At 43.1% G+C, this 19,379-nt stretch overlaps 1 protein-coding gene across 1 annotated transcript in view; it reads right to left on the reverse strand.

The window, feature by feature from the left end:
- Nucleotides 1-428: 428 nt before the first annotated feature.
- The window catches only part of prmt9 (protein arginine methyltransferase 9), a 46,013-nt gene continuing 27,062 nt past the window's right edge, over nucleotides 429-19,379 (reverse strand). The window contains exons 8-12 of the mRNA XM_060926547.1: nucleotides 15,172-15,349; nucleotides 14,271-14,940; nucleotides 10,434-10,587; nucleotides 10,230-10,352; nucleotides 429-1,353 (exon numbers count right to left, since the gene is read on the reverse strand). Of these exons, the coding sequence (XP_060782530.1) occupies nucleotides 1,117-1,353; nucleotides 10,230-10,352; nucleotides 10,434-10,587; nucleotides 14,271-14,940; nucleotides 15,172-15,349 (1,362 nt within the window). The 3' untranslated portion in view covers nucleotides 429-1,116. The remainder of the gene's footprint in view (nucleotides 1,354-10,229; nucleotides 10,353-10,433; nucleotides 10,588-14,270; nucleotides 14,941-15,171; nucleotides 15,350-19,379) is intronic.

Genomic DNA, 19,379 nt, shown 5'->3' on the forward strand with positions numbered 1-19,379 from the left:
CCGCGAATGTTTCAAGACACTTTTGAGAGACTCTCGCGAATGACGTGAGATACTGGCCTTCGGGTTTAAAAAATAAATGGGAAGTTGAATTCGATGAGAATATAAGCTTTTAAATAAAATACAGGAAGGATTTGATGAAATGAAATGAACTGACGATATCTTTTGGTTTGTTTACCAAGTAAAACAAAAACCACGTCTTGCAAAATTTAATCGAATAGAACCGATTTACATCTCATTGGTGTGAGGTCTTACGGAGGAAGAATGAAGATGAATCCCAATGGGGCGGAGGTTTCCTGTCGTTTTCCTGATGTCGGATGCAGAAGGTTATTCAGTAACCGAGTCCGATTTGTGATTTATTCATTCTTACTGGCGACCGTTATCGTGGCGGTCTCCATACATTAAACATAACAGGACAATACAAGAGCTGGTCAGGGTGCTTGGTTGTTTAATGATCCCACTACTTCTGAGGGTTACAAAACATTACCACGATGGCATGGAGGTGCAAAAAACACGCCAACGTGAACCGAAAGGGGCGGTCCTTAAAGTATAATCGCATGCAGATCGGAGTTGACTTTACATCTATAATCATATATGCCCTTGATGATTTTAAAAATAAACCTGAATAAAAGCATCAGTAGAATTTGACTCGGATTTCCTCTTACTTTAAACACGAGCAATTATTAAGGACCTCCCCTTTCCGTTTTCAGGTCTGATCTTGTTTGTCCAGTATATTTTTGGTTTGTGACACTTCCAGGCCACTGTACATTAGAAATAAAAAAAAAAAAAAAAAAAACTCAACAGAAGACTCGGAGCGTATCATAATGAACGTAGCATGCGTCTTCATTTCAAGCTTTTTATATATATATATATATATATATATACACACACACAGTATGCATTTTCCTTGCCCCTGAATTTAGCTCCACCCCTTTTCCTTAAACTCAAGGAAAGGGAAATGCGTCAGTGTTTGCATTGCAGTTTTACATCACGTTGGCGAAAAAGGGCTGTAAAAATGACGCGCCGCTCCTTTAAGAGACGCCGCTTCCTTTACCGAGTTTCTATCAAAGATGTAAAGTGAAATCCAGAATTACTTTATCAAGTGCACAAGCTTTTCCCTTAATGATCTGCAGTCTCTTCCTCTCTGATGGCTGCGATGGAAATGCTGCTCTTGTGGAACTGGACGCTCAGCCTGACCCAGTCACCCGCGTTCACCACCAGGGGGCACTGCAGGATCACGGCCACCTGCTTCCAGTGTGAATCCGGCCTGAACGTGCTGACGCACACATCGGAGTCCAGGTAGATGTGATACCAGAAGGGGATGGCTGTGACCTTGCCCGAGACGTTCACTCGAACCTGCAAAAGGAAGTTTATTTAGCGAAAGACGGAATACGGATACACCCAAAAGCGTGAGGATGTACAGTAATACTTTATAGGAATGTTAACATCCTCCATATTCTTGCTTTTCCCCCTTCCATGTATTAGTTCCTGTTCTGCTGTCAAACTTGGTTTCCGATTTGTTCATACACATATGGACATCTCTCAGAACTGGTTTTCAAGGGATCCTCCAGAGGATTTACTTTTAAACTTAGCTCTCAACTGACCTCATCAAACTTTAAAGGCTGTCTGATATATGCAACTTTATATATTCACAGCGCGCCTTTTGGCGGATGCCGCCTTTTTCACGGCTGAATCGCGCATATCCGATTTTTTTTTTTTTTTAGGGGGGGCGTTGGAGTGTCTGATTATAATTTCAAAGTAAATTCTGTATTAAAATTACTAAATAAGCAAATCCGTTAGTCCATGAAACAGGAAGTATAAGGATGAGGGAAAAAACAGAGTTTAAATCGGAAAGCTGCGCACATTTGCGCAGCCCGAGCGGTGTGCGCAGCTTTACGATTTAAACTGTTTTTTTCTCATCCTTATACTTCCTGTTTCATGGACTGTAACGGATTTGCTTATTTGGTAATTTTAATACAGAATTTACTTTGAAATTATAATCAGACACTCCAACGCCCCCCCCCCCCAAAAAAAAAAATCGGATCTGCGCGATTCAGGCGGCATCCGCCAAAAGGCGCGCTGTTTGCATCCCAAACACAAATCAAATCATACAGAATAGACCTAAAATGTTTTTCAAAAATGACCCTTGCGTGAGTGAAGTGACAAATTTCAAATAGAAACGTGACAAACGAGCGATATTAAGTGTACATTACAATGTAAACATACACTCAGCGGTTCCAGTTAGGCATTCTCCAGAGATTGTTCACATGATGTTTTGGTTTCCAAAAACAAACTTAAACACAATTGATTGTTTATTTAAACAACTTACCACTTAAAATGATTGGAGCAGACTTTGCTGTGTTTGGAAGGCTGATAATCCTTGCGGTTGATTCTTGCAAGCCATAGATTTCTCCTTTGTATGCCAAGTTTCTTTGTTTGCTCGCCTTCGTGCTCCCGTACAGTGGGAATTCCATAAAAGCTCCACCTGACGTCATCATCTGACCTATTACGACAGCCGTGAATACAACAGGTGTGCACCATTGCTAGCTTTAAATAGCCTGCTTGGGTTCTTTTGAAGACTTTGTACTCGCGCGTTACAATGTGTGCTCAGTCACCCGTACGGTAAGCTTAACCCGCAAGATGGCCGCCACTAGGGAATCCCCGACTCTGTGACGTCATGTGAAAACTATCTATAGGGATAACCGCACCCTGGAGAGGATTGTGAAACAAAACCCATTCAAAAATGTGGGGGAGATTCACAAAGAGTGGACTGCAGCTGGAATCAGTGCTTCAAGAACCGCCACGCACAGACGTATGCAAGACATTGGTTTCAGCTGTCGCATTCCTTGTGTCAAGCCACTCTTGAACAAGAGACAGCGTCAGAAGCGTCTCGCCTGGGCTAAAGACAAAAACGACTGGACTGCTGCCGAGTGGTCCAAAGTTATGTTCTCTGATGAAAGTAAATTTTGCATTTCCTTTGGAAATCAAGGTCCAGAGTCTGGAGGAACAGAGGAGAGGCACAGAATCCACGTTGCTTGAGGTCCAGTGTAAAGTTTCCACAGTCAGTGATGGTTTGGGGTGCCGTGTCATCTGCAGGTGTTGGTCCACTGTGTCTTTTGAGGTCCAAGGTCAACGCAGCCGTCTACCAGGAAGTTTTAGAGCACTTCATGCTTCCTGCTGCTGACCAACTTTATGGAGATGCAGATTTCATTTTCCAACAGCACTTGGCACCTCACACAGTGCCAAAGCTACCAGTACCTGGTTTAAGGACCATGGTATCCCTGTTCTTAATTGGCCAGCAAACTCGCCTGACCTTAACCCCAGAGAAAATCTATGGGGTATTGTGAAGAGGAAGATGCGATACGCCAGACCCAACAATGCAGAAGAGCTGAAGGCCACTATCGGAGCAGCCTGGTCTCTCATAACACCTGAGCAGTGCCACAGACTGATCGACTCCATGCCACGCCACATTGCTGCAGTAATTCAGGCAAAAGGAGCCCCAACTAAGTATTGAGTGCTGCACATGCTCATACTTTTCATGTTCATACTTTTCATGTTCATACTTTTCAGTTGGCCAACATTTCTAAAAATCCTTTTTTTTTTTTTAATGGGTCTTAAGTAATTATTCTAATTTTCCGAGATACTGAATTTGGGATTTTCATTAGTTGTCAGTTATAATCATCAAAATTAAAAGAAATAAAACATCTGAAATATATCAGTCTGTGTGTAATGAATGAATATAATATACAATTTTCACTTTTTGAAGGGAATTACTGAAATCAACTTTTTCATGATATTCTAATTATATGACCAGCACCTACAGTTAGGTCCATATATATATTTGGACACAAATTGTCTTTTTTTTTTTTACCTGTTTACTGAAACATGTTCAAGTTATAGTTATATAATGGACATGGACAAAGTCCAGACTTTCAGCTTTCATTTGAGGGTATCCACATTAAAATTGGATGAAGGGTTTAGGAGTTTCAGCTCCTTAACATGTGCCACCCTGTTTTTAAAGGGACCAAAAGTAATTGGACAATTGACCCAAAGGCTATTTCATGGGCAGGTGTGGGCAATTCCTTCATTATGTCATTCTCAATTAAGCAGATAAAAGGCCTGGAGTTGATTTGAGGGGTGGTGCTTGCATTTGGAAGATTTTGCTGTGAAGAAAACATGCGGTCAAAGGAGCTCTCCATGCAGGTGAAACAAGCCATCCTTAAGCTGCGAAAACAGAAAAAACCCATCCGAGAAATTGCTACAATATTAGGAGTGGCAAAATCTACAGTTTGGTACATCCTGAGAAAGAAAGCACTGGTGAACTCATCAATGCAAAAAGACCTGGACGCCCACAGAAGACAACAGTGGTGGATGATCGCAGAATAATTTCCATGGTGAAGAGAAACCCCTTCACAACAGCCAACCAAGTGAACAACACTCTCCAGGAGGTAGGCGTATCAATATCCAAATCTACCATTAAGAGAAGACTGCATGAAAGTAAATACAGAGGGTTCACTGCATGGTGCAAGCCACTCATAAGCCTCAAGAATAAAAAGGCTAGATTGGACTTTGCTAAAAAAAACATCTAAAAAAAGCCAGCACAGTTCTGGAAGAACATTCTTTGGACAGATGAAACAAAGATCAACCTCTACCAGAATGATAGAAAGAAAGTATGGCAAAGGCGTGGTACAGCTCATGATCCAAAGCATACCACATCATCTGTAAAACACGGCGGAGGCAGTGTGATGGCTTGGGCACGCATGGCTGCCAGTGGCACTGGGTCACTAGTGTTTATTGATGATGTGACACAGGACAGAAGCAGCCGGATGAATTCTAAGGTATTCAGAGACATACTGTGTGCTCAAATCCAGCCAAATAATAATCAGCGTTTCATAATACAGATGGACAATGACCCAAAACATAAAGCCAAAGCAACCCAGGAGTTTATTAAAGCAAAGAAGTGGAATATTCTTGAATGGCCAAGTCAGTCACCTGATCTCAACCCAATTGAGCAGCATTTCACTTGTTAAAGACTAAACTTCAGACAGAAAGGCCCACAAACAAACAGCAACTGAAAACCGCTGCAGTAAAGGCCTGGCAGAGCATTAAAAAGGAGGAAACACAGCATCTGGTGATGTCCATGAGTTCAAGACTTCAGGCAGTCATTGCCAACAAAGGGTTTTCAACCAAGTATTAGAAACGAACATTTTATTTACAATTATTTAATTTGTCCAATTACTTTTGAGCCCCTGAAATGAAGGGATTGTGTTTAAAAAAAATGCTTTAGTTCTTCACATTTGTATGCAATCATTTTGTTCAACCCACTGAATTAAAGCTGAAAGTCTGAACTTCAACTGCATCTGAATTGTTTTGTTCAAAATTCATTGTGGTAATGTACAGAACCAAAATTAGAAAAAAATGTTGCCTCTGTCCAAATATTTATGGACCTAACTTATATGATATTTACTGGATGGACATGGGATCAGAAAACTATTTTACTTATAAGCAGTAGCCACATGGACCCATAGGGTCTCATCTCATCTCATCATCTGTAGCCGCTTTATCCTGTTCTACAGGGTCGCAGGCGAGCTGGAGCCTATCCCAGCTGACTACGGGCGAAAGGCGGGGTACACCCTGGACAAGTCGCCAGGTCATCACAGGGCTGACACAGACAACCATTCACACCTACGGTCAATTTAGAGTCACCAGTTAACCTAACCTGCATGTCTTTGGACTGTGGGGGAAACCGGAGCACCCGGAGGAAACCCACGCGGACACGGGGAGAACATGCAAACTCCGCACAGAAAGGCCCTCGCCGGCCACGGGGCTCGAATCCGGACCTTCTTGCTGTGAGGTGACAGCGCTAACCACTACACCACCGTGCCACCCGGACCCATAGGATATGTATTTTTATTAAAATACCAGACAGGCCTCCTGTGGAAGTGGTGTATGCGATGACGTGGCGGAGTGGAAACTTGGAGCAACTGGGCTGTTTATATCCTCTGCTTACATCGTGGTTTTGTTATTTTTCCAAGTATTTTTACCAAATGTATGGGTTTTTAAATAAGTACAAGTATGCCTCGTTGTGCAGCATAAGAATGCCGGAAGGACAGGAAGATATCTTTCCACCGTTTACCTGGCCAGAATCGTCCGACGACTTTTTGCAAGAAATGGATTCCTGCCATTGGAAGACCTCAAAACAAAAACAATCTGCCTGCAGTGCCCTACTTCTGCTCCGAACATTTAGAATCATCCTGTTTTGTTCTGATGAATCGACGGAATTAAAAGCAAAATTAATGGGGGCTTTGAGAATTAAAAGAAAGATAAAAAAGAATGCCATACCAACAAAATTTACCCATCATTCAGCTCCAAAAGTCCGCCGATGCAGCGTTGAGCGGCAACACAGACACCACCACCGGGAGGTTAGTTTGGACTTTGTTCTCCCGTGATTCTTTGTCGTATACAGAGACGGATCCAGCCCAAGAATCTGACAGATGCACATTTTGAAGAAATATTTTCACTAATTTTACCAGAGCGCAATGAATTTTCACAGGGACGTAGAGCACACCGAGCTCTTTCTGAAGCGGGCAGCCACGGCCTGGTCTGTTGGTTGAGCGTGCCTATAGCCCGCGTAGCCGGCTAGCGGTAAAGTAAACCAATGCCACATGACCAATCCCAAGTGGTTCGCACATAGGTCTGGATCCATCCCTGGTATATTATTGTTGTCTTACCTGGTGAATTGTAATCGGTATTCCGATGTGTTGGAGGTTCTTCAGCGTATCCTTGACTTGCAAGTGACGTCAAAGAAACCCGGATGTCGGCCATGTTGGTGGATATACAGTACAAATGCGGGGTCAAGTGACGTTCCATACAAAACAAACAGTCACGTGTGCGCGACTCTTTGTTTTTCCACTGCTTTAAGCGTTCTTTTAGCTCTGCCGTATCTTTGTGCTGTATACGGTCGTGGTCACAACAGTACTCGTGACCGTGGCACGTTCCGATTTTTTAGCATTCCATCCGTGATTCGGAAAGAGGGCGAGGAAACTCTGAGGCTTAGTACGGAGACGAGACGAGGGGATCAGGACACTGCGTCCAATGACCATTTCGTCCAATAGTTAAGACATTTTCTGTCAAACCTTTTTCAGACGCACGATCAGTTATTTTATATTTCAGGTATTCCGGCGTTCACGAATGAAAGCCCTGTGAGAGCGCCGCTCGGCGCCTAAAGATTTGACACGATTCAGCCGGCTTTAAAAATTAATAACTCGGCCAGGGGAGCTCGCAGCGAAGCCAAATTTGACGGGCACCTCCTTCTCAGCCTCCTCCTTTTGAAAGAGCATGGTCTCGGGTCGGTAGGATTCGCAAACAAAGCCCCCTCAAGAGTGCTGCTCAGCGCCTCAAGATTTAACACGACCCAAACTATTCACTTAACAAAAATGGGTTTTGCTTAAGTCAAATTCCATTGAGAATTCCTCCTTTTTTCAAACAAACAAACAAACACCTGAAATAGAAAATAACTGATAGCGCGTATGAAATGGTCTTGGGATGAAGTGACCTGTATTCGTACTCGATGGTCGGTAGAAGCGTCTTATCTTCAGAAAAGTCTGACTTTTTAAAAATAACGGTCAAAACCACACACGTCTATCTTCGATCGATCGTTCAAATCGTGATAATACTGAGAAAATTCAGCATTGTTTTACAGACACGCTTTCCGCAGCCGCCATCCTGGCGGACGCTCAAGACGTAGCACGTTTTGATCACGTGGTTGCAAGTCATCTATACTGGAAGAAAATGCAGGTAACCAGAGGTGGACAGTAACGAAGTACATGTACTTAAGTACACTTTTTGAGTATCTGTACTTTACTTGAGGTTTTTTGGAAACTTATAACTTTAACTTCACTACATTTGAAAGACAAATATCGTACTTTTCACTCCACTACATTTCTATCAAGGTCCTCGTTACTATGAAGCAGCTTTGAAAGTGGATGGTTTTTTTTTCTAAAACGTGATTGGTTTTTTTTCGCAGGTGACACTGAGCCAGCCGATCACTAATCACTAGTGTCACGTCACATCCATAGACTCTATAAAATCAAGTTCAATGATTTCTCAGCAGCGTTATTGAACACAATCAGTTGATGGCAGAATGGAAGGAGGCGGTTCTTCTGGAGAACGCACGCACTCATGGCCCATGAACCCATGTTTCAGTTTTCTGAAAGGGTTAAAGATTTGTTTCGTTTTAAACGTTTGCTTTGTTTGCCTAATACGGAGCACATCACGGCCTACAAAAACTCGCCGTCCGACCTGCGGAGGCATATTGATGTATATAAACGTTTTATTCCAAGAGAAAGCTTGCAACGAAGTTGTCTGTGCTTTTAGAGCTAGCGATAACGTTGCAAACGTAGCTACGCAGTCTGGTTAGTCAAACGACTTTCTATGGATTTGCCCGCCAAGTTGCCGTAGCCTTGTCCACAGCTAACGTTAACTCGTAGCTAATCAGCATGTAAAAACGGAGTTACGCTAACATGAATAACGTTAACGTTAATCTTGCCAAATAAACAATGTTTAAAAATTTCTTTTCTAGTAGCATTAGCTACCCAATATGATTTCGAGTTTGAAAAGAGTTTGCTAGCATGTCAGGTAGAGTTTCGCTGACTAGCTAGCTTAACGTTAAACCACCATGACGGCACAGCATGCGTTCATTTTGTGAATTCATATTTCTGTCTTTGGTAACAGCGTTAAGTTTTGTAAGCGTTGTGGCAATAAAGAATGATGCGTTGACAGAAAATGTACTTTTAATACTTAAGTATTTTTAAAAGCAAGTACTTTAAGTAAAAAAAAAAAAAAAATTGACTGGACGACTTTCACTTGTTTCGGAGTAATATTTGACCAGTGGGATCTGTACTTTGACTTAAGTAATGAACTTGGGTACTTTGTCCACCTCTGCGGGTAACAAAGAAAACACCGACGTTAAAGAACAATCACCGACGGCTCAAGAGACGGAGCTTCAGGTACGGTCTACGATACTCCAGATAATCGAATTACTCAGAACGTTTTGCACGAAACTCACTCATTTGAAATTTCCAAAGTTTTATTTAATTGTAGTTTCGGTTACGTGCTAGGAATGTGAATTGACCGGAAAGAGGGATATTGCTGTGCAAACAGATGAACCCGTCAGTGTTGAAATCCAGACGGAGACAAGATTATCCAGTGTTCTTTGTTGGGAGATGAAAGTGTCTCATTAGATGATTCGTTCAAACTCTACGAGCAAAACCGCGATGTAAGCGGATGATATAAACAGCAGAGTTGCTCCAAGCTTCCACTATGCCATGTCAGTCATCGCATACGCCACTTCCGCAGGGGACCCGTCTGGTATTTTAATAAAAATTTTTCTAGAACCCCTATTTGGTCTCCGAAAATGAATGTTTGACTGTTTAATCTACGAATACTTTTACTTAACACAAGTTTTAAGAGGGGCGGCACAGTGGTGGAGTGGTTAGCGCTGTCGCCTCACAGCAAGAAGGTCTGGGTTCAAGCCCCATGGCCGGCGAGGGCCTTTCTGTGCGGAATTTGCATGTTCTCCCCGTGTCCGCGTGGGTTTCCTCCGGGTGCTCCGGTTTCCCCCACAGTCCAAAGACATGCAGGTTAGGTTAACTGGTGACTCTAAATTGAGCGTAGGTGTGAATGTGAGTGTGAATGGTTGTCTGTGTCTATGTGTCAGCCCTGTGATGACCTGGCGACTTGTCCAGGGTGTACCCCGCCTCTCGCCCGTAGTCAGCTGGGATAGGCTCCAGCTTGCCTGCGACCCTGTAGAAGGATAAAGCGGCTACAGATAATGAGATGAGATGAGAAGTTTTAAGAGTAAATCTGCCGGAGGATCCCTTTTAACAATCCACAATATGATCAAAATTTCATATATAGTGAACTATGACTATTCATTCTCCTCATTCGAGGACAAACAGGACAGCAAATGTTTATTTAATCTAACATTATCTGTTCTTAATCAGTCGCTGCTATTCATTTTAGGCTGAACAATACATTTTTAAATCGGAGCCAAGAATAGACAGCGAGACGAAAACCAGTTCATGATCTAATCCAGCAAACAGGATCTGAACCTCCACAGACCCTGTGGATGGTATGAGGGCGACAGCTTGTATACTTTTCATCATTTAAGCACGTCGAAGACTTGTAAACGCTGGCACAACACTTGTCTGAAGAAGTAGTAGTTGTTTTACCCGGACGTCTCTGCTCGTGTAGTTGTTGTTGCTGTTCATGAGGTCGAGGACGAACATCTCGGCTGGATCGCTGAGGTGTGTGCACTCCAGCGTGGACAGGTCCAAAAACACGTGAACGGGTACCTGGGAAAGACCAAACTGAGGTTACATTAACGCTCATGTTAAGCGCAGGGCCTGTGTATGAAGGTATGAAGTGAAGCGTACAGTGAACTGGTTGATGAAGGGCGCGATGTTGAAGCCGAGCGTGGGTTCTGTTCCCTGCACAGCGCTCTCCTGGAGCAGCGTGTCCGATTCCACCAGCATGCCGTGGATCACGATGCGCTCAGGGAAAATGCGGCCGCCTTCCTCCAGGAGACAACTTTAAAATAAATAAAAATAAAAAATTCCCCCCACACATTTTATGGCGTCACCAAGTCAAAGCAGGAATCGGATTCATTTTCAGCTTCACCTCTACAAAGATCGTTTTTCTGATCCATCAGCTGTGTGTTTATCGAGTATTACGTCCAGACATAACCATGTTATTTTACTTTACCCAGGAAGAAAAACACCAGTTATTGAAAGTGACCCAGTCGGAGTCTCAAAGATCTTAAGCTTTACACATCAGTTACTGATCTAAGCTCAGACTTCTCTGACTGTTCTCTGGCCCGGGCGCTCACTGTGGTGGGGTTTTACCGAAGCAGACGTTGATGATCTGACAGTTATGTTACCAAGACCGGAGTTTTCTTGCTTTTAAAGGCAAGAAGCCTTCATTTGTCACATGTACACTCAAGCACACGGTGAAATTCATCTTCTGCATTTAACCCATCTGAAGCAGTGAACACGCATGCACACGTGCGCGAACACGTACTCAGAGCAGTGGGCAGCTATGCTCCAGTGCCGGGGAGCAGTTAGGGAGGTTTAGGTCCCTTGCTTAAGGGCACTTCAGCCCTGGCTGCCCCATGCTAACTTAACTACCCTAGACATGAGTTTGAAGAATTTTACTTGGGCAAGTCATGAATTTATTGGATTTTACCAAGCTATGGCAAGAGTTTTCCAGATTTTACCTGGACAAGACATGGCTTTTATATATATAATTTTTTTTACCTGACTAAATGGGCTTTCTGGCATTCATCTGGCTAAAACACGGCTATACTCTGTTTTAACCCCCCCAAATCAAGACACAGCTATACTCGGTTTTAAACCCCCCCCCCCAAAATCAACACACTGCTATACTTGGTTTTAGCCCCCCCCAAATCAAGACACTGCTATACTTGGTTTTAACCCCCCCCAATCAAGACACTGCTATACTTGGTTTTAGCCCCCCCCCCAATCAAGACACTGCTATACTCTGTTTTAACCCCCCCCCCAAATCAACACACTGCTATACTCGGTTTTAAACCCCCCCCAATCAAGACACTGCTATACTTGGTTTTAGCCCCCCCCCCAATCAAGACACTGCTATACTTGGTTTTAGCCCCCCCAAAATCAAGATACTGCTATACTCTGTTTTAACCCCCCCCCCCCCCAAACAAGACACTGCTATACTTGGTTTTAACCCCCTCCCAAAACTACACATTGCTATACACTGTTTTAACCCCCCCAAATCAAGACACTGCTATACTTGGTTTTAAACCCCCCCAATCAAGACACTGCTATACTTGGTTTTCACCCCCTCCCAAAACTGAATTGCTATACTCTGTTTTAACCCCCCCAAATCAAGACACTGCTATACTTGGTTTTAAACCCCCCCAATCAAGACACTGCTATACTTGGTTTTCACCCCCTCCCAAAACTGAATTGCTATACTCTGTTTTAACCCCCCCAAATCAAGACACTGCTATACTTGGTTTTAAACCCCCCCAATCAAGACACTGCTATACTTGGTTTTCACCCCCTCCCAAAACTGAATTGCTATACTCTGTTTTAACCCCCCCAAATCAAGACACTGCTATACTTGGTTTTAGCCCCCCCCCCCCAAACAAGACACTGCTATACTTGGTTTTAACCCCCTCCCAAAACTGAATTGCTATACTCTGTTTTAAACCGCCCCAATCAAGACACTGCTATACTTGGTTTTAACCCCCCCCCCCAAACAAGACACTGCTATACTTGGTTTTAACCCCCTCCCAAAACTGAATTGCTATACTCTGTTTTAACCCCCCCAAATCAAGACACTGCTATACTTGGTTTTAAACCCCCCCAATCAAGACACTGCTATACTTGGTTTTAACCCCCCCCCCAAACAAGACACTGCTATACTTGGTTTTAACCCCCTCCCAAAACTGAATTGCTATACTGTTTTAACCCCCCCAAATCAAGACACTGCTATACTTGGTTTTAACCCCCCCAATCAAGACACCGCTATACTCTGTTTAACCCCCTCCTAAATCTACACACTGCTATACTCTGTTTTAACCCCCCCCAAAATCAAGACACTGCTATACTTGGTTTTAAACACCCCCCCAATCAAGACACGGCTATACTGTTTTAACCCCCCCCCCAATCAAGACACAGCTATACTCTGTTTTAACCCCCCCAAAATCAAGACACTGCTATACTTGGTTTTAAACACCCCTCCCCAATCAAGACACGGCTATACTGTTTTAACCCCCCCCCAATCAAGACACGGCTATACTGTTTTAAACCCCCCCAATCAAGACACTGCTATACTTGGTTTTCAGCACCCCCCCAATCAAGACACGCTATACTCGGTTTTAACCACCACCCCCCCAAATCAAGACATGGCTTTACTCCGTTTTAAACCCCCACCCCCCAAAATCAAGACATGGCTTTACTTGGTTTAAACTGCCCCCAATCAAGACACTGCTATACTCTGTTTTAACACCCCCCCCCAAATCAAGACACTGCTATACTTGGTTTTAACCCCCCCCAATCAAGACACGGCTATACTCGGTTTTAACCCCCCCCAAATCAAGACATGGCTATATTCAGTTTTAACCCCCCCCCCCAAATCAAGACATGGCTTTACTCTGTTTTAAACCCCCACCCCCCAAAATCAAGACATGGCTTTACTTGGTTTAAACTGCCCCCAATCAAGACACTGCTATACTCTGTTTTAACCCCCCAATCAAGACACTGCTATACTTGGTTTTAACCCCCCCCAATCAAGACACGGCTATACTCGGTTTTAACCCCCCCAAATCAAGACATGGCTATATTCAGTTTTAACCCCCCCCCCCAAATCAAGACATGGCTTTACTCCGTTTTAAACCCCCACCCCCCAAAATCAAGACATGGCTTTACTTGGTTTAAACTGCCCCCAATCAAGACACTGCTATACTTGGTTTTAACCCCCCCATTCAAGACACGGCTATACTCGGTTTTAACCCCCCCATTCAAGACACGGCTATACTCGGTTTTAAACCACCCCCCCCCCCCCAAAAAAAAAAAAAAATCAAGACACGGCTTTACTCTGTTTTAACCTCCCCAATCAAGACACGGCTATACTCGGTTTTAACCCACCCCCACCCCCCAAAATCAAACATGGCTTTATTTGGTTTAAACCGCCCCCAATCAAGACACGGCTTTACTCAGTCCCCCCCCCCAAAACAAGACACGACTTTACTCTGTTTCAAACCCCCCACCCCCCAAGACATGGCTTTAGTCGGTTTTACCAAGCCAATGCTTGGGTTTTCTGGGTTTCCCTGTGATGTGATGAGCTGCATTTTTTTTTTTTTGTCTTATTAACTTCAAGAGAAAAGAAGAGCTGCTGAGGGAGTGACTGTCTATAGCTGCTGCTATAACAAGTGAGAACAGGGAAATAACTTCATGTACTTTCCACAACATTAAATGTAACTATAAAATGGCTCCAGTATGAAAAGTGCTTTAAAAACACGAGTTGTCAAACTGCTGTAATATTAGATGAATAAACACTTTAGGGACGTGCTGTTACAAGAAAATAACTTTTGTTGTTGATGATGATTTTCCTATAAGTCATCATATCATATATAGTATTACTTCCCTAGCCTAGCCAGGACAACGAGTACCTGTTTTGAGTTTCCCAAGCCACTGTAAGGAAGGCATCAGTGATGAGGCTTTTACCTAGCTAAGGTGGCCTTCTCCATGAGGTTTTGCCTGAGCAAACCACAAATCTCCACGCAGTCCAGCACGATGGCGCTCCACAGCTTTTCCGAGTCGGGTCTCTGTAGCACGGCCGAGTCGTCCTCCACGTGGCCGAGCCAGAACTCCAGCGCATCCTCGTGTACTCCATTTTCCCGGGCCAAGAGCTGCAGAAGAGCCCGGTGGTGTTGCTTCTCCACGGAGCTGTAGGCTCGCACGGGCCCTAATCGCGCTGCCATCAGTGAGAGCACCGAGAAACCCTCCGAGACATCCAACACAAAGAGTGGCCCTGAGGAGGAGGAGGAAAATTCCTCTTTGACTTCTGATCCACGTGACTCGAAGGAGGACAAAAGTTTGGACATTGCTTTCCCGAAGCACTCATGATAATAGATGTTGTTGAGAAGAGTGATTTCAGAACACTCCAACGTAAATGATTGCGCTGGAAGGTCATGGTGCGTCTGGAGGCCGGCCAGAGCACTGCAGAGCTCCAGTTCAGTTTTTGAAGGAACTTCAGCAGCGGCAGCAGCTTCATCCATGCTGCCAATGTGGAGCTTTTGGCTGCTGCTCATTACCCCAGCGCAGGATACTCTCAGGTAAGCGTCTCTGCAGGAAACTTCTACCAGCAGTTCATCACTGCACTTCACTCTGTAGTCTGGAGGCAACATCAGAACAGAAGAGTGTTATATTTTACCACAGCGCTGTTCAGTTCTCCAATCTGATTGGTCAGAAGGTATTGATGAATGTTCTACAATAGCAGATCTGACAGTTGCGCCAGCTGCAGGGCAAACCACGGGTCCATATTAATGCAGGTGTTATCATTTCTATAGTATAGTAACAGCTTCTGAAATCTGGATCCAAGTGTATTCTTTCAAAGTAACCTTACGAGAAGGGACTGGGTAGATGGCCTGCTCCCAGCACGTGTCTTCGTCCGGGCCAGTCGAGATGCTGTTCTCTTGATCCAAGTGTAGCTGAAACCACACGGCCAGAGCGTCAACGTCTCCTTCCTGGATCACCTGGATACGCAACCGAGCCGCCTCCCTCAGACACAGACCTTCCAGCTCCTGCAGAACACATTGTTTATGTTTCATATAAAAAAAGTGTTGACGGAAAAGATGAAGGAATCGTTCTCGGAGCCTACTGATCGTTTTCTGTGGGTGTTTTGACACGTTGTGACATTGCTGTGATCCAAAGAAGCACATGCTGAAATGATTACAGGCCTTAACTCTTCAACTGAGACACATCACATGGTTCTGAGATTATTTTAAATGTACCGTATGCAGTGTTTCTCAAACCCTGGTCCTGGAGTTCGGTCCTGCCCTGCGCATTTTACTGTTTTTCTGGACTACATTCTGGATGTTGGACAAAAGAAACATTGAATTATGAAAGGAAGGACTGAACTCCAGGATCAGGACGGAGAAACACTGCTGAAATATTTACGTGCTTGGGTGTGTACATATGTATGTATGCGAATAAGTACGTATACAGTACTAGTAAATATCCAACTACGTAAGCAGGCAAGTAAGTAAATACATACGTAAACAAGTGAGCTTAGTAGATGAGCAAGTAAACAGGTACCCATGCATGCGAGTACAGAACTAAGACTACGTTCAGACTGCACCCTGAAACGACCCATATCCGATTTTTTTGCCCATATGCGACCTGTATCCGATTTGTTATTGACAATCTGAACGACACAGATCCGATTTTTTCACATGCGACCCAGGCCGCTTGGATATGTGGTCCTAATTCCGATGCATATCCGATATTTTCACACGCGACTGCAGTCTGACCGGACAGGTCGCATTCATGCGACCTACACGTCATCAACAAGAGACAAACGTCACTATTCTGCGTTGGCTAATCCCGCCTCTTTGGTGGAAAACAACAACATTTGTACAGTTTTCAGAATTTAAATAGACTTTTATAGAATTGATCAAGCTAATGGTGGATTTGGTAGGGACCTGGATGTTGATCTGTTAGCCTGATTAAATAAAACAGTTTCTATAACTGATTTATAACTTAAACCATCCTGTATTACAAGATAAGATTGTTCTGGAAATTTCCAGTAATTTGACACCTTCGGTCTCATTAGTCTGCTGCCCACATTAATCAGATTATTGTGCGAGTTCCGCCGCCGCCACAAAAACCACATCGCCAGGTCTCGCCTCATCTCCATCGCAAACTGCACTGGTGTTTCTGCACCTTGAGCCAGCGCTGAGAGAACCTGCAGAATTCAGCTGGCTATAAACAATCTAAATAAATATTTATAAAAATGTAGAAAAAGTTTATTAATATGACGAAATAAATATGTGCAAATTATTAAGCCTGAATTAAGAGTTTGGTAATACAGCGGCCGTATCCCAAATGACTGCCTACTGAAGCTCGAGTGCACTATATAGAGTTTAAAAATCCATTACTTCCTAGTAACACGTAGTGCACTTATATAGAAATTAGAGAGACATTTAGGAGTCAACCCTCGTTACCAGGCTACACGTTTTCATTTCAGTTCAGAAACAAAAACACACACGAGACCTCACACTTTAACACTAACCAGATAATTAAACAAACAAACAAAAAATCATTAAACTTGAAGAGTGCGCTTTTTTTTTTGGTTTACATATTACGTAGATGTGCTTATTACGTGTCAATTTGCGCATGCGGGACACTTTTGGGTCGTTTTCCGTTCATATTGGAGATCGCATACAAGTCTCATATAATTGGTAATGTGAACGGCCTAACAAAAAAATTGGATTTCACAACAAATCGGATATGGGTCGTTTCAGGTTGCAGTCTGAACGTAGTGCAAGTACCAAAGTACGCAAATATGTGAGTAAGTAAATAAGTATGTGACTTGGTAGATAATTAAGTAGGTACTTTAAAGGAGAACTGAAGGCAAATAATCATCAAAATTCTATTTCTCTCATTTTATTAAATATCGGAATGCATTTCTGATCGCTATTTTGTCGCTGCTATAGCAAGTTATGAGTGTTTGAAATATGCTCTGTAATATATCAGTCCATATGTCAAAAGCAATGGCCATAAACGAGATTCGTCGAGACCTGTGCGAGACATCGTAGGACGGAAGTAAAACGTACAGCGCAAATCAAAGTGACCGACGTCTCCCAACATTGTCAAAAGACATGTGCGTGCAGCCTCTTTCGAATGCTGATGTGATCAAGCTGGAAGTATTGTTTGTTTTGAAAGCAATCAGGAAAGTTTGGAAAAAAAAAAAAAAAGGAGGCAGTAATCATCATTTAAACTCGTTTGTGTGCAATACTTCGTTTGGAAAACAGTTTTCAAAATGGCGGCACCGACACTTCTTCACGTTTCGAAGTCTCGCACAAGTCTCGTGAAGATCGCACAGATAAGCGACGCCTGCCGTGGACCAAACAAACTAAATTCAACACGGCTAAAAACCGAATAGGCCGATAAGTAGAATATTTAACTGCCAATACGAGTCACGATACAAGGTTACTAAAACTGAAAACGCCACTGAATAACACGTTAATTAAGAAATAAAGCAAGCTTAAAAACGACTTCAGTTCTCCTTTAAGTTCATAAGTACACTACCGTTCAAAAGTTTGGGGTCACCCAGACAATTTTGTGTTTTCCATGAAAAGTCACACTTTTATTTACCACCATAAGTTGTAAAATGAATAGAAAATATAGTCGAGACATTTTTCTGGCCATTTTGAGCATTTAATCGACCCCACAAATGTGATGCTCCAGAAACTCAATCTGCTCAAAGGAAGGTCAGTTTTATAGCTTCTCTAAAGAGCTCAACTGTTTTCAGCTGTGCTAACATGATTGTACAAGGGTTTTCTAATCCTCCATTAGCCTTCTGAGGCAATGAGCAAACACATTGTACCATTAGAACACTGGAGTGAGAGTTGCTGGAAATGGGCCTCTATACACCTATGGAGATATTGCACCAAAAACCAGACATTTGCAGCTAGAATAGTCATTTACCACATTAGCGATGTATAGAGTGGATTTCTGATTAGTTTAAAGTGATCTTCATTGAAAAGAACAGTGCTTTTCTTTCAAAAATAAGGACATTTCAAAGTGACCCCAAACTTTTGAACGGTAGTGTACATACGTAAATAGATACCCAATCATGTGAGTACAGAAGTAAGTACCCAAGTATGTATGTGAGTAAGTATGTAAGTAAATAGGTAAAGATGTCAATAAATGTGACTAAGTAGATGAGCAAGTAGGTACTTAAATAAGTGAGGGTAGATGGAGAAGTACGTAAATAAGTGTGCAATTATGTAAGTACATAAGGATATACATAAGTATGTGACTTTAGATGAGTAAGTAGGTACTTTAAGTACGTAAACAGGTACCTAAGCATGTGAGTACAGAAGCACCCAAGTGTGTAAATAAGTATGCAAATACGTGAGTACATACCCAAGTAAGTACATAATGTCAGTATGTACGTTAGGGTGCATCACTTACCCCCTAAAAATGAAAAGTTCCTCCGATCATGATGCATTTTTGTTTTTAAGTTCCTTTTGGTAAGAAAACACACTGGGTGAAATATTTTGACAAAATTCAAAAGTTTAATGGTGGCACCAGGAGCTCAAAGTTATGGAAAAAGCTGCTATTTTATGACTTTTATGACAAAATTTCGATCACTTTTCATGAAACATTATGGCATCTTATAGAGTATACCAAATATCTTAGATACACATTTTTAGTACATATTCTAAATATGGGCGGCACGGTGGTGTAGTGGTTAGCGCTGTCGCCTCACAGCAAGAAGGTCCTGGGTTCGAGCCCCGGGGTCGGCGAGGGCCTTTCTGTGTGGAGTTTGCATGTTCTCCCCGTGTCCGCGTGGGTTTCCTCCGGGTGCTCCGGTTTCCCCCACAGTCCAAAGACATGCAGGTTAGGTTAACTGGTGACTCTAAATTGACCGTAGGTGTGAATGAGAGTGTGAATGGTTGTCTGTGTCTATGTGTCAGCCCTGTGATGACCTGGCGACTTGTCCAGGGTGTACCCCGCCTTTCGCCCGTAGTCAGCTGGGATAGGCTCCAGCTTGCCTGCGACCCTGAGTTTTAGCTGTTCATTGAATCATTGTTCAACTACTTT

Source organism: Neoarius graeffei, chromosome 7 (assembly GCF_027579695.1).
Source record: "Neoarius graeffei isolate fNeoGra1 chromosome 7, fNeoGra1.pri, whole genome shotgun sequence".
NCBI lineage: Eukaryota > Metazoa > Chordata > Actinopteri > Siluriformes > Ariidae > Neoarius > Neoarius graeffei.